The sequence below is a fragment of the Quercus suber genome, unplaced genomic scaffold (assembly GCF_002906115.3).
Source record: "Quercus suber isolate HL8 unplaced genomic scaffold, Cork oak 2.0 scaffold_69, whole genome shotgun sequence".
NCBI lineage: Eukaryota > Viridiplantae > Streptophyta > Magnoliopsida > Fagales > Fagaceae > Quercus > Quercus suber.
Genome location: NW_027069534.1, coordinates 340,619 through 356,820, shown reverse-complemented (window position 1 = coordinate 356,820; position 16,202 = coordinate 340,619). Strand labels below are relative to the sequence as shown.

The 16,202-nt window shown below is 34.2% G+C and overlaps 1 protein-coding gene across 1 annotated transcript in view; it reads right to left on the bottom strand.

Moving 5' to 3' along the window:
- Nucleotides 1–11,340, bottom strand: part of LOC111987503 (putative disease resistance RPP13-like protein 1) — a 37,746-nt gene extending 26,406 nt beyond the window's left edge. Inside the window, exon 1 of the mRNA XM_065773126.1 lies at nucleotides 11,008–11,340. Within this exon, the coding sequence (XP_065629198.1) occupies nucleotides 11,008–11,340 (333 nt within the window). The remainder of the gene's footprint in view (nucleotides 1–11,007) is intronic.
- Between the last annotated feature and the right edge of the window lie 4,862 nt (nucleotides 11,341–16,202).

Sequence of the window (16,202 nt, the reverse complement as noted above, 5' to 3'; positions counted from 1 at the left end):
AAACATGAAATGCTTCATTACCTGCTCTAGTAGAATGTGTTGTACTATTATGGCTTCTGACTTAGCCATGGCTTGAGTAATAATATATCTCCATTGATTCTTTTATAATAATAAAAAAGTGTCTAATTTTATGTCTTTTTCTTAATAATTTAAACCACTTCTTTGTCAATTAAAATTACTTTAAACTCATTTAAAAGTGTTTTCAATCCATTTAAACCCTTGATATACGGTTTTTTTTTTTTTTTTGGTTGCTAATAGGTTATACGGAACCTTAATTCTTAAAAGCTATTTACCATAAATCTATTATATAATTCCATTGGATTCTAATTAGTAATTACAATATACCTTTGTGTAAAGTGGCATTTAAAATAAAGATTTAATTATTCAAATGCTCCAATTTAATGGTCTTTTTACGTGGAACTAATGAGGATGGTCTTGAAATAATTATCCGAGATAATAAAAGGAAGGAAAAATGGTTGCTTTGACAAACCTGCCAAGACCATGATATCAAATTATTATTTGTTGTTTATTAACAATATAAATAATCCATTCGTAATAAAATTTTATAAATTTGTGAATGATTAAACAATTTTTAGTCATAGTTTTATTATATATTGAAAAACAATAAGTCAATTAAATAGCTCTTGAACAAGCTTGAGCTTGTTCAATAAGCTATTGAACTAAACTTGAATATATAATCTTGTTTAGGAATAAAGTACTAGCTTGGATTATGTTCAAAATAAAATTAAATAATGAAAAAATTTGAACTTTAAATATTCAACTTAACTCGGCTTGACTTGTTTATAACAGAAGTTGCACAATTTGATGTTAAGGCTATATATACAACTTGATATACATTAAAAGAAGAGAAAATAACACGGCATATGTACAGATGTACTAATAAGATTAGTTAAAGATTTATAGAGGGGATGGAAACATGAAATGCTTCATTACCTGCTCTAGTAGAATGTGTTGTACTATTATGGCTTCTGACTTAGCCATGGCTTGAGTAATAATATATCTCCATTGATTCTTTTATAATAATAAAAAAGTGTCTAATTTTATGTCTTTTTCTTAATAATTTAAACCACTTCTTTGTCAATTAAAATTACTTTAAACTCATTTAAAAGTGTTTTCAATCCATTTAAACCCTACAATTCATTTAAAATTATCTAAATTTTCTTAACAAAATTTATTACTAACTCAAGTATAACCTTCAATGAAATTTCTTTGACTATATTCTAAAAATTCGATAGTTCATTTTCAATATATATTTTCATAATATATTTAAAATTTACAAAAATTATATAAAAATTAATTGTATTTCATAAAAAAATAAAAAGTAAATTCATTGTATCACAATAAAAAGAAGACATGTTGTAAAGTAAAAAATTAAGAATATAAAAATAGGCTAATCATTTACCTTCTTATTTTTTTAAAACTAAAACGTAAACCAAAAACCTTATAACTTAATTGATTATCACTTGCTCATTCCAAGACATACAAGGTTCAAATCTCAGCTCTCTAATATAACTATCAAATTATTGAAAAAAAAAAACAAAAATTTAAGAAGTAATCAAGAGTCATAATCTGCCAAATACTATGCTTGTAATAACTTGTAAGGTTTTCCCGAAGTTGAAGAGAAAAGAAAATTGCGGCCATGTCAAATATTTTTTTTTTTTTTTTATATAGGTAATAATGATATTTTATTATAAAAATCCAAAGAAAGAATATATGGAGTTGGCTGGTTGACGTATGCAGCCAATTTTGTTTAGACGAATTACGTAGCCAAGTTCTCAATAAAATCAAAGATCGAAGGAGGTCTATTTGGATCCCAATACATCCAATGAAATAATATCCCTACAATTACAAAGCACTAAATTAAACATTCAATGTATCTAAAAAAAATTAAACATTCAAGAATGACATTTAATATTTTATTTATAGGTTTAGCTATCTATTATTTTCATACAGATATTTTAGACTCAATACTTTATTAACATTGAAATTTAACATAGTAAGGATAGATTCATTATATGTAGAGATGAATTTTTTCTCTTTAAAAACTTTAATTAATTTAGTAAAACTGATGCACGGCTTGTTTTGGTTGAGTTTAAATAAATTTTTACTGAAATATTAAATTGGTAAAATTGATATGAGTACGAAGATAACAAAGATACAAAACAGAGCTCACTTTAAAAATCAGAATGATTGCTTTATTGGTAGCTTTATTAGTGTTCAACACTTTTGGAAGATGGGTTTTTGAACATCATTTGGGCCCAACTCCCTCTGGCCTGGTCCACCAGGTTATTGGAAGATGGGTTTTTTTTTTTTTTTTTGGTGTGGTGGATTTGGTGAGGTATGGCTAGAAGTGTTAGCACTTTTGACTGTTAATGAATTGTATTGTGGATAGGGATGTTTGATTAAAAGACAAAATATGAGGGACAGGATCAAACCCTGTAACAAAAAAGCAAAAGCTCATGGCCAAATTCAGGTCATGTTTGGTTGCCAAGAAAATACAGATTGAAATGATAAGATTTTAGGTTGTATTATTGAATTTCTTAGAGACTAAACAAAAACTAAATACACTCCAATATGAAAATTAAGTAAACATTAGCACAATGTTGGTAAGTCCATTACGAACAAGAAAACTAAACCGCCAGATGCTTTTGCTTGATTGGGGCACACAATTGATAATATCCAGTAGCATCAAATAATCAAATAATAACTTAGATGCGTAATAGCAATATAAAAATAAACTAATAATGCTACCAAATGAACTAGTTTTTTTAGTGCTGAATCTCGCTAAAAACTAAAAATGAAAATAAAATATATCATTTTTTTCTAAATTTAAACCAAACAATCCCTAAGATTTGCATGATCTAAATCAATTTTACTTCACGTGGATTCAAAAGTCAGGTTCAAAAAAGTTAAACAGAAATGACATAAAGGATAAAGCTTGACAGCTTTATTAAAGCTCACAAATAGTAGGAAGAAATGATACAAAGAGTGAAAGATACAAAACGAAACACGCCAAGATTGACTGCATAATTGGTTTTGCTTTATTCATTGGGTGGGGCTCTGCTGAGGTGGTACAGGATATACAAAATCCTGCTCATGATATATGCCGGGTCCAAGAATACAAAATCCTGCTCATGACTTTTGCCTCCAATTCATATGGAATCCAATGCTCTGCTCATGGCTTTTGAAGTCCAGCTGAAGGAACTCAAATTTAACATCGGTAGGAATTTTCAAATGATTACAATATATTTTGTGTAAAGTGGCATCTAAAACAAAGATTCAAATGCTCTAATTTAATGCCAAATGTTTTGTCGTTGAATTAGCACCTCATCATGTATAAAATGTTTGGAAGTTTAGGGAGAAAAGAGTGAGGTTTAGCAATATATTGTAATTATTTCTCAAAAAAAAAAAAAAAAAAAAAACTCTACTTTAATGGGGCCTCTTACGTGGAACTGATGAGGCTGGTCTTGGAATTATTGTCCAAGATAACGAAAGAAAGGAAAAATAGTTGCCTTGACAAGTCAGATAATAGCAATGCCACCAACCAAGATATCAAATTGTTATTTGTAATTTATTGACAATATAAACAATCTATTCGCATTAAAAACAGGGCCAGCCTAAGGCCTAGGTCTAAGGCCTCACCCAAAAAAAAAAATCTCTCCTCAGGAGAAAAGGTCTCACTTCCATGGTTAAAGGGCTAAATTTTTATAAAATTATATATATATATATATATTTTAAAGATTGTGCATTTTTTTTTAATTAGTGATATTAATGATATTACAAATTTTTTGAAGCTTGTTTTTATAGTGCTTTTAGCGCATTTTTCCTTTTCATTTTTATTAAAACTCTCAAAGTACAAGACCAATAGAACCCTAAAATGTTTCAAAGAAATGTTGCAAATGTGTTAAATCATCAATTATAGATTAATTTCCCATGATAGTTTGAGATTTTAATTTTGGTAAACTAATATCCTACAAAACCACACACTAAATAATATCTATCTCTCTCTCTCTCTCTCTCTCTCTCTCTCTCTCTCTCTAAAAACAATATATAAAATTAAAAATTAGATTACAACTTTACGTAACTATGTCTCGTCATATATCCAAAATAAATTATATTTTTTAATCGTAATATATTTTTATTTCTTTTTATTAATATTTATGATTTAACTATAATATTCAATTCTCTATATGAAATTAACATTAGTTTAGTTGATATTATTCATCAAATTATGAATTTTTTTTTTTTTGAGAATCATCAAATTATGAATTTAATGTATCAAATTAACCTTGATTTGATTAATATTAAATAATTTTGTTTAATTAATATTTACATATTAAAGGCCCCGCATAAAATTTTTGCCTTAGGCCCTAAATTATATTGGGCCGCCCTTGACTAAAAATTTATAAATTTTTGAATGATTAAACAATTTTTAGTCATGGTTTTACTATATATTGAAAAATAATAGTTAAATAAGTTGTGAACAAGCTCAAGTTTGTTTGATAAGCAAGTGAACCAAACTTTAATATATAATCTTGTTTTGTCATAAAATTCTAGCTTGGCTCATATTCAAAATAAAATTAAATAATGAACAAATGTTTAAAACCCTAATAGAAGATGCATAAGGTAGCTTTAAGGTTCTAGGGACAAAATGGGCTTCTGACCTTTTCGAGCAAATTATATAGGGAAATGCCCCCCCTCTCAAACTAAATAGGAAAATGCTCTTTTTTTAAAACTCGATTTTTGATAAATCAAGTTAGGCCCTACAGTAGCATTTTTAAGGAGCCTATAGTGACGTTTTTTTAACTCGACTTCAATGAAATTGAGTTTTAGGCAATGAAATCAACCTATAGTGGCGTTTTTTTTTTTACCTATAACTCGATTTCTTTGAAGTCGAGTTAAAACACGTCACTATAAGCTTCTTAAAACGCTACTATAGGGCTTCAGAAATTTTTTTTTCTAACTCGATTTATCAAAAATCAAGTTTTAAAAGAGGGGCATTTTCCTATTTAGTTTGGAAAGGAGGAAATTTCCCTATATAATTTGCCCGAAAAGGGCAGAAGCCCATTTTGTCCAAGGTTCTAGACAGATCTAGCTTGGTACACATTAAAAGAAGAAGAAATAGTATGGCACATGCACTAGCATTATTAGCTAAAGATTTATAAAGGGGATGAAAACATGGGCTGCTACCTACTCTAGTAGAGCTTATTATGGCTTCTGATTTAGCCATGGTTTGAATAATAAAACATCTATATTGATTCTTTTAAGAAAAGAAAAAAAAAAGTGCTCTAATTTTATGCACTTTTTTTTTTTTAAAAAAAAAAAAAAACCACTTTTTGGTCAATTAAAACAACTATTAAGCTCATTTAGAAGTGTCTCCAATCCATTTAGAATTATCTAAATTTTATCAGCAAAATTTATTATTAAGGCTTCATTTGGGAGTTCATAAATAAATGGAATGGAATGATCATAAAGGAATGGAAATGAATAAAATGGAATGGAATGTATTGAATGAATTTAAGTAAAGGAAATGAATGGAAAATAAACTAATGGAATGAAATTAAGTACATTTTTTTGAGAGTACAATAGAAAGAAATGAATTGAATTATTTTATGACAATATTACTATTAGAGGCACATTAAACTCCAAAAAAGTCTCTCACATGAGATGTTCTAAATGTCAAAAAATTTGGCATTGATTAACAGTAACTATCTATACCAATCTTAGTGTGATAATTTTCAAGATCAAAGTGATCGTATGAGGAAATGGAATAGCTTGCCAATTGCATGATTCGAAAAAAATACAATAAATTCTCATCCCACTTCATGCCCTTGGTGTTAGTCTTTAACAATCTAGCTTTTGTTAAGACTTCTAAGAATTATATAAAAAGTTCATGAAAGGTTTTTCAAGACTTGGTTGCTTAAGGTGAAGAAAGTGAAGACTCAAACTAATGAGATTTTGGTAATGGAGAAACATCAAGTAACATTAGAGTATAATGTTGATAATGAAGCACGAGCATCAGCAAGTGTTGTTGGTTAAACATCTGATCCTTCAGCACTTTAAAACTTGAGGTCAAGTTTTCTCTAACCAAAGCTTATGAAATTTTGCCTTAATGGAAACGAGCAATGAGGTTTGACCCAAGGGTTAGGTGAGAAAAGAACTATTTTAGATTTATAGCAAGATTTGCTTAAAATCCAAAGACTGATGGGCATAGGAAGACTATGTTAAATTCAACGGAGGCCAACCAAACCAGACAACTTCTTGATATTGTTCAAGGAAGGATTCAATTTCATGGTATATTGATTGTTAAAGAAATTTTTTCTATTAAAATTTTGTCTTTTTTTGGTGACACTTCGTCAATGACACTCTTGAGAAGTAAAAATGATGAAAAAGTTTAGGACCACAAAATTTTTCACAATTTCTTGCCATATTGTGAAGTGATAGAGTGTAATTGGTAACGAAAAAAATTAATGAATCTATGTATAAGTATTGGTTAACCGCTCACAGTCTGCCACGTCAAAGTTGTGACAAAAAAATTGTAGAATAATTTGTAATCCTAGAACTACTCAAAAATGATTTTAGAATTGTTTAATAGCAAGTAGGATTACGAGTGGGGGAATATATTAAGAAATATAATTATATTAGTATATTACATTTGGAAATCTAAACTTACAAATATATTTATTTTATTTTGAATTTTTTTGATATGTATAGTGGTAATTATCCAAGTAGAGACAAGGAAGTTCATTTTGTACATCTTTCACCGAAACACAACTCTCTATAGTAAAAATTTAAAATAACCAAATAAATTGGGTTGAACTCAAATCCTATTTTTGGAAATGAAATTGATAAATACTTCAAAGAAAAGGTTAAAAAAGAATTTGGATGAAGCTTGTATTTAATTAGCAAACAAAAAAAAAAAGCATGAAGGATGGAGGCTGGGCTGTCCCCATTGGTGAAGTTGGAGTAGGCCTTAAGCTTCGCAGGTTCATTGAGAGGCCCAGACCCAAATATCAATGCTGGGTGGTCATGCGACTACGTTTAATGCTGGGCTTTGAATATGAAAAAATCCTAACAAAAATGGGGATCCTTCTTTACAACTAGGCTTTAAGCCTAGACAGAAGCTGAGACCAGACTCTGTTTTTTTTTTTTTTTTTCCTAGATGACTAGAAATTAATAGTTGGAGTGTGTATATATATATTGACATTGGTTGGAGTATTTTTTTTATTTGATAAGTTGGTGGAGTATCAAATAGCTAGGGAGCTGACTTCATTACTATTATTTAAAAAGAAAAAAGAAGAAGAAAAGAACTAACAAGTGATATTAGGTGGTGAGTTTTTAATTTTATTTGTTTATTTATTGGAGAATCAATAAATCTTAATCAATTGGTTAACCATTACACATGTGTAGTAGTTGAGCAACCAAACGGTCCAAACCCACAATTATTAACTTTAGTTCTAGCTAATTGTGTTGCCTTGCTCTTTTAAATAATATAGGAAACCTTCATCTCAAAAATAAATAAATAAATAAATAAAAATAAAAATAATAAAAAAAGAAGAAGAAGAAGAAGATAAAAGAGTTATGACACTATTTCTTTCATTGATTTAATAAAATGTCTTAATAAAAAATCATGATTTTTAATTATGGATTTTCTTGCAATTGATATAAATCTTTGCATAATTTTTACTTTCTTTCTTCCAAACAATAGAAAAGGGTTTGTGAGTTGTGACAATTTAGAAATGCGTTTTTTTTTTTTAATAAGTAAGATTCATCTTGTTATGCAAAAGGTTTTTTTTTTTTTTGGTAGGTTGAATAAAAAAAATGAATAGCTAATTATGGTTCCTAGATAGAACCAGTGAAACCAATAAATAGATTTTTTTTTTTTTTAGAATACTAAGTATTTTTAACACACATACACCGGGAGAGGGGAAAAAGTTTTTCTAAAAAAACTTATAGTGGTGTATATTCAAAAATGCCTACAGCAATAAATAGATTAAATATAAAAAATGGAGGTATGATTTAGCACTAATTTTATGGAACCTGAAATTCACTAAGGTGTCTCTACTCTCTATGAGTTTACATATGGTTACTTTATTTACTATATAGAGTGACCAGACCAACTCAAATTTAGGAGTTTTTTTTTTTTTTTTTTTTTTTGGGAATGATTTTGACTAAATGAATATGATGAGTTTAATAAATTTTTGGTACATATTTGAGCTTACATACGCCAAATGTTTAAATTTTATAGTTGGGCAATTGCTATTTGTGTTTTTTTTTTTTTTTTCTTTTTTTTCCCCTTTAAGAAGGCCCATGATGTTAGGGGGGCCAAGTTTTTTTTTTTTTTTTTTTTTAAATAATTTATTTTTTGGGTCAAATTCTAAAATAGGCATTCTATTAAGGAGACTTTTGAAAAGCCGGAAAGGGGGAAATTGTGTCTCCATATACACATATATTTAGATTAGGATAGCATTCTTATAAAAAGAAAAAGAAAAAAGTAAATAATTGAGTGAAAAAAATGAGATCCCCACACACAACAAATCAAATGATAAATAAAAGAGAAATGTTAAGTCCACAACATTTTCATAACAAATCATAGGTGGTAGTTTGTTATTAGTTCTAATTTAAATCAATAACATAAAATTTTTTGCTCACCGATGACAACCAATAACAACTGTAGGAACTCAACTTGGATTGGACCCAGAGTATGAATGGGTTTTCAGCCCAACAAGCCCAAACAATAAATTTGTAGAGAGTGGATCGAAGGTTTAGGCGCTGGCCGGCGTTCACGAAGCATGAACTCTTTTCTTTTATTGATAAATACTTAGAACTATTTACAACTGGGGGATGCTCCTCGGCCCATGGCCGAGGAGGCCTTTTCTTCCTTCCCCTCCTTTTATACATTTTGCTCACCTCTCTTATATATCCCTCTCTTCCTCTTCCTGTTGATCATCTATTGACCTCCCTTCTGACCGTCCGTCCCATCAGAGGCCATATCCATGCTCCAGTGGTTCGCCTTGATCGATGTTGCTCTGTCAAGGGGTTACATCCCCATTAATGCGGCCAGAAGGGTTAGGTGAGCGTATTCAATGTCGAGGTGACAGTTCGCCCAGAGCTTGCCCCTTCTTCGTACTGAGGTCTCGGACGACCGAGGATAGGGTCATCCTCGGACCCATCGTGCGTCCTCGGCGTGGGCCATTTGGGCCTGGGTTGAAGTGGGCCGAGGCACCCGATTTTCTGGCCCCACAATAGCCCCTCAAAATCTTGCTGCACGCATCCTCGGGCGGGGAGAAGGATTTTGAGATCCTCGGCCTTACCCCTCCCACCCCTCGTCAGTGCTGGGGTCCATTCACCTGCCAAAGGCACGTCGCTGACGTTTCGGAGCACGTAACGTACCCATCATTAAATTCAGGCGGCTCTGTGCTCCCCACGTCCAATGAGGCGTTACCCATCCAACGGTGGAGATTCGTCTTGCATTTATGGGCGGGAAAACCCGCATAGTTCCTCGATTTGGGGTATAAATACCCGTACAAACCGTTTCTTCCTGTTCCTCATTTGTAATCGAGAATATTCGTGCGCCCCTCCTGAGTTCAGCCACACTCTCACTAGCATCTCCAGCACAAAAGCCTGTCCGAGGAACCCTTCCTCTTTCCAGTAAGTCGCTCTGTCTCTCTTTGGCCTCTCTTTCTCTTTACCTTTCTTTCTACTTCGCCTGTTCTTTCTTAGTTCTTTTAGGCGTCAACCGGGATGGGTAGGTTTAAGAAATACGTTAATACCGCGGAGGCGATGGAGGAGTTCATCACCGCCCACAGAATTCCCGGCAATGTAGGCCTGAAATATTGTGAGGACGGGGAATGGCGCATACACAGGCAGGAAGGCGAGGTGGTAATTCCCATAGTCGCCTTCCTTGAAGGGGGAATGACGATCCCCATGGGGCCGGTGATGAGGGATTACCTCATGCACTTCCGGTTGGCCCCCACCTAGTGTGGGATAAACGTCTTTAGGATTCTGGGCTGTGTGGACGCCCTGAACGAGAAAATGGGGCTGAGGTTGACTCACCACGACGTGAACTGGTGTTACAACCTTCAACTTCTCAAGGGCTATGTGGGGCTTGGTCCTTTCCTAACTTGGGATATTTTGTAATTAGACTCCCTGTAGGCCTAAGTCCGAGGGCCATGCGATGCCCCTGTTCTGTTCGGTACCCTGGTCTAATTGAGCGGTTAGTTTCCCCATAGGCCTGAGTCCGAGGACCATGCAGTGCCTTGGTTCTGTCTAACGCTTCTGTTTCTCTGTAAGTATCTAGTTTCCCCATAGGTTTGAGTCCGAGGACCATGCAATACATTGGTTCTATCTAGCACCCAGGTATAGCTGAGCAGTTAGTTTCCCCATAGGCCTGAGTCCGAGGACCATGCAGTGCCTTGGTTCTGTCTAACACTTTCATTTCTCTGTAAGTATCTAGTTTCCCCATAGGTTTGAGTCCGAGGACCATGCAATACCTTGGTTCTGTCTAGTACACAGGTATAGAGGAGCGGTTAGTTTCCCCATAGGCTTGAGTCTGAGGACCATGCAATGCCTTGGTTCTGTCTAACGCTTTCATTTCTCTGTAAATAGGGGTTTGTCCTCGGACCGCTTTACTGGAGACGATTCTTCCTTAGGTCGGATTATGATCTTACACGTGGCGTTGATCTCGCCTTCAGCTCGAGCCCCCATCTTTTTCATTTACGAAGCGTCCCTTGGCCGTTCGTGTTTCGCGCTTGACGTTTCGGTGCGCGAGACGCGCCTTCATTAATGTCCTTGTGAATTAACACAAGTCCAGCGGTCTACGGTCCCCTTGGAATTTGGTAGCTTTATTATTAGCCCTGCTGGTAACTCTCTTTTTGAATTCTGCGTGGATTAATTCTCACCAACCTTCATCCTCTATATAAGGCTTTCCGGGGGGACGGTTTCTCCATACTCCATGAACTTCCCAACACAAACAGAAAAACACACCCTTTCAGCTCCCCAAGCCCCTTTAACAACCCCACCGAAATTGTGACCGGAGTTGGCAGATATGGGGCGGCTTTGGGCGGGTGTGAGGACATCCGTGCCAAGAGCCGCTGTGACCGCAGCCCTCACTGGGCTTCCGGTGCGGCAGAGTCTAGGCGTAACACTGACAGTGCCGTACGCGGTGGCCAGGAGGGACGTTGCTGAAGTACCTAACGTCTCTCCCCGGAGCGCACCCCCGACGGAGGAGACGCGCGAACCTATGTCATGGCTGGTACCCGAGTGTTGCCGTTTCCAACGGCCAACGCTCGTGAGGATTGGAGAGAACCAAGGGAACATCACGGGGGAGGGCGTCCCGGAGCCCCTGCATCTGCTCCTCGCTTTGTTCAAGCTCCGCCGCTCCGAGAAAGGAGTTGTTGGTGGCCTTGAAGCGAGCCAGCCTCAGCCCCCTTCCGCCCCCTTATTGTCAAGTTCTCCCATTCTCTTGATGCCAATAAGGGTACGGGTTGACACTTCCTTCTAGCTAGTTTTAGGACAGGTCCGCTTGGGCCTCTGATTGTAGAACTAGCTTGTAGGAATAGTTTTAAAACACGCCTGCCTGAGCCTCTGATTGTATATTGTAACTTTTCTTTTTATGAAATAATATCAAGCTTTCTTTCTTTGCTGTTAAATCTTCTGTCTCGAACTTTTATCTTTCTGCAATGTTTGCTTGGTAGTTTTTTTTTTTTTTTTTTGCATCACCACTGATCTTCCGTAGAATGATTATTTAGAACAATCGCCTGTTGCGCCAGCCAGCGCACTAATCCTCCCCACAGACGGCGCCAATTGTAAGGATTCAACTTGGATTGGACCCAGAGTATGAATGGGTTTTCAGCCCAACAAGCCCAAACAATAAATTTGTAGAGAGTGGATCGAAGGTTTAGGCGCTGGCCGGCGTTCACGAAGCATGAACTCTTTTCTTTTATTGAAAAATACTTAGAACTATTTACAACTGGGGGATGCTCCTCGGCCCATGGCCGAGGAGGCCTTTTCTTCCTTCCCCTCCTTTTATACATTTTGCTCACCTCTCTTATATATCCCTCTCTTCCTCCTCCTGTTGATCATCTATTGGCCTCCCTTCTGACTGTCCGTCTCATCAGAGGCCATATCCATGCTCCAGTGGTTCGCCCTAATCGATGTTACTCTGTCAAGGGGTTACATCCCCATTAATGCGGCCAGAAGGGTTAGGTGAGCGTATTCAATGTCGAGGTGATAGTTTGCCCAGGGCTTGCCCCTTCTTCGTACTGAGGTCTCGGACGACCGAGGATAGGGTCATCCTCGGACCCATCGTGCGTCCTCGGCGTGGGCCATTTGGGCCTGGGTTGAAGTGGGCCGAGGCTACCTGATTTTTTGGCCCCACAACAACTTACTACCTATGATTTATTGTGAAAATGTTGTGGACATACCATTTCTCTAACTAAAATGGTGTGTAGAGTAATTCTTAGGTACTCTCGGAGCACGAAGAATGGTGCTCTTTCCGCTCACATTCCTCGTGGGGTCCACTTATTAAATTCATGATGGAGTCCATTATGAATGTAAAAAGAAGAAGTATCATTTCTTCGTGCTAAAAGTACCTATGAATTTTTTAGCATATGTGAAGGCTCCAAAAGATCGGTATTCATGTGAGTAATGAACCAATAACTCCTACATAGAGTATATGGGAAGCGCCAACAATGCACATATCTATCATTACACATCATTTTAACACCCCCCATAATCACACAAAGTGATAGTAACAGAAAGGTTATGGTCGCACGAATTTGAAAGGAACCAATCCAAAAGGAGAGGGTAAGTCATTCTTGAGTGAACAATTGTTGTACTAAAAGAAATTAATCTAACTTGAGCATCAAAAGACCGGTTGCAAAACACATGTATCTAGACTCTCACTTTCCTATCTTTCTTTGTGGGCTTATATCCATGAGTTTGGACTTGAATCGTTAAACTTGATGCCCAAATTTCATATACAAAGGACCCCTAATCATGGTTCCAAACTTCCAATTATCATGCAAAGAAACACACATTAATCACAAAAACACAAACAAGAGATCAAACAATAGTCTACACACAAAAAAAAAAAAACAAAAAAACAAAAAAAATAAACAAAAAAAAAAAAAAAAAACAAAAGACAAGATAATAGAGTGCAAAATATATCCATGCAGTCAATCTATCAAATCCAAAAAGACAAGATGATAGAATGCAAAATATATCCAGTGTAATCAATTTTTTATATCCAAAAAGACAAGATAATAGAGTGCAAAATATACCCAAGGTAATCATTCTCTCAAATCCAAAAAAAAAAAATAAATAACAAGATAATAGAGTGCAAAATATATCCATTGTAATCAATCTCTCAAATCCAAGTCTAGCTCCAGCTGCAAAAGAAAAAAAAAAAGAAAAAAAGAAAACCTTAGAAATTGCTTTTCATGTAATTTCAAAGGCTATTTAAACCCAAAAGAAAATACAAATTTCACTAACAATGTTATCACAATTTTAGCAATTTCCTTTTCAAAATTTAGAACATACTATCGTGAATGAGAAAAAGGAGGATTCAGAAATACAATATATGTATTGGGAAATGGACTTTGGACTAAGGTATGATATGCAAGTGAAGTTAAACAAAAAAAATTAATAAATACACTAACAACAATGATAACAACAAAGCCTTTGTCTCAAAATGTAGGGTTAATTATGGATTCTTAACAAATTAGATTGGGTCCGCCAATGGATTTTTTTTTTCTCTATTCTATCTATTTGAAGTTATGCTCTCGATTCTTAAAAACAAAAGAAGCTATGCTCTTTGTTGCTTCGCTAATTACATATTTACATGTCCTTTTTTTATTACTTCTAACAATGTTATTTTTTGCCTTAATTCTACTCTTTCTTATCAATTCATTACTTGCTTTTCTTTGAACATGACCAAGCTAGCTCAAGAGACTCTCCCTCATATTTTTCTACTATGATAAATAAAGTCTCAAAATTACATTTAAAAGAAAGAAGAAGAAGAAAGTGGACATGATAATAATACAGTACAAAAAATTCACTGAGGAGTATCCATTAAACATTGAGTAAAATTAGTGACAGAACGCACATAAAAGCATCTATTAGTTGTGAAAGGGGGCAATCATGAAAAATGTTATGAAATATTTTGTATATTGTTCCTTTTTTTTTTAAATGCTACATTCATAAGATTTTCATAGCAAATCCTACACATGAAGTTGTTACTCTTTCTAATTTGAACTCACCTCTAAAATTAATTTTTTTGCCTACCAATAAGAGCGAGTAATAATCTACTACTTAGAATTTGTTAAGAAAGTATTGTGAAAAATGTTGTGGACGTAGCATTTTTCTTTCTTTTTCTTGTTTTTCATTTGATAAAAAAAATATTATTTTATTTACTGACTAATATTTTGGCTTAATTAATACAATTACAATGAAAAATATATAACTTTATTTGTTAAAATTTGGGTTTTTTTTTTTTTTTTTTTTTTTTTTTTTTTTTTTTTTTTTTTTTTTTTTTTTTTTTTTTTTTTTTTTAAATATATAACTTTATTTGTTAAAATTTGGGGTTTTTTTTTTTTTTTTTTCAATCAATCGACTCATTTGCCTATACTAAGGAAGAAAACAACGTCATAAAATACAAATACCTAGAAAAGTATGGACTAACCCTAACTAGTACATACCACAAAAAGATTGCAACTCATCAGTATGAGTAGTACTGTGTGACATGTCACCCTGCAAGAAAAGAAAAAAAACAATGAAAAGAAGAACAAGAAGAAGAAAGAAGAAAGAAGAAGGAAGAAAGAATAGAAAGAGCGTGAAAAAGAAATCTCCAACCATCAGTGTTAGAGTCGCCTGATGAGTCGGACTCAGTCAATGCGTCCTCCAATCTACCGCAGAAAAAGGTACACAAATTTATCGCCTTCAGAGTATGTGCAGTAGATTCGGCACCTTTGAGAAGCTTCAGAGCTCTTCTTGGTGTGGCGCTCCGCGACGTGTAGCTCCAGCTTGCTCACTCGCTCGCTTGAAAGCAGTTCCGCATGTGTTGCAATCCTTGGTGGAGTTCTTGTGCAAGGCAAGATTGTGAGTCGTCATCGCCCTTTATTTCTTTAGGTTTGAATGGCAAACGTGATGGCAAAAATGAATTTTCCACTTCTTAGCTTAGTTTCTCTTGTCCCGCTTTTTCACCATTGTTGCTGCTCTCTCATGTTTATCTACTCTCTTGTGTTTTTCGTCTATGTCTCTCTTTTTATCTCTCTACCTAGATACGTAGTGTGTGTGTTTAGCTTCCTAATATATCTAAACTTTTTCCTCTTTGATTTGCACAATTATTGTAGCTCCTCTATCTCATAGATGGCAATCTTGAACCACTCTCACCTTTTGCCTTTGTAGCGTTTTTTTAGCATTGGACAATTAGTAATATGATGTTCTAAAAGCGAAGGAGGGAGGCCGTCTTTTGAAGGAATGCAAGTTTAGGACAATTCTCGATCAAGAGAGATTCAAGAGAAGAGAGGTTTTGAAAGCCCTTTGAGAATATTAATTGTGTAGTTTGAAATTTTCTAATAACAAGGCTAAATTGTGTGGTTGTGATAGTAAGTGAGGAAAGACCCATCAATATTTTATTTTATTTCCAACAGTGATAAGTTCACTATACTACAAGTATAGGCTCATCGACAACAACAAACGGGAACATAGAAACCAATTAATAAATAAAACTATACTACAAGTATAGACTAATCAGGATGAAGATTGACATGCAAGAAAGCACAACAAAGAACAAGAAAAGAGAAGAAAAAAAAAGTAAATTACATGTTGTAAAATAGATACCAATTAATAAAGAAAACTATACTACAAGTATAGGCTTATCAGGATGAAGATTGATATGCAAGAAAAGATAAAAAAAGAACAAGAATGAAGAAGAAAGAACAAGAAACAAAAGAAAAGTAAATTACCAATTGGACCTTGAAATCTCTTTGCATTGTCTAAAGTAGATGAGTGCATTACTTCTGGTTTAGCAGCAAAAGAGAAATTTTTATGTCTTTTTGTTTTTCACAGAATATACTTTACTATATTTAAGAACATACAATAGTCACCTCTAGTTTTATAGTTTGCATCACTAACTTGATTTCATTTTACACTTATACCTAGGTTTTGGCATACGATTA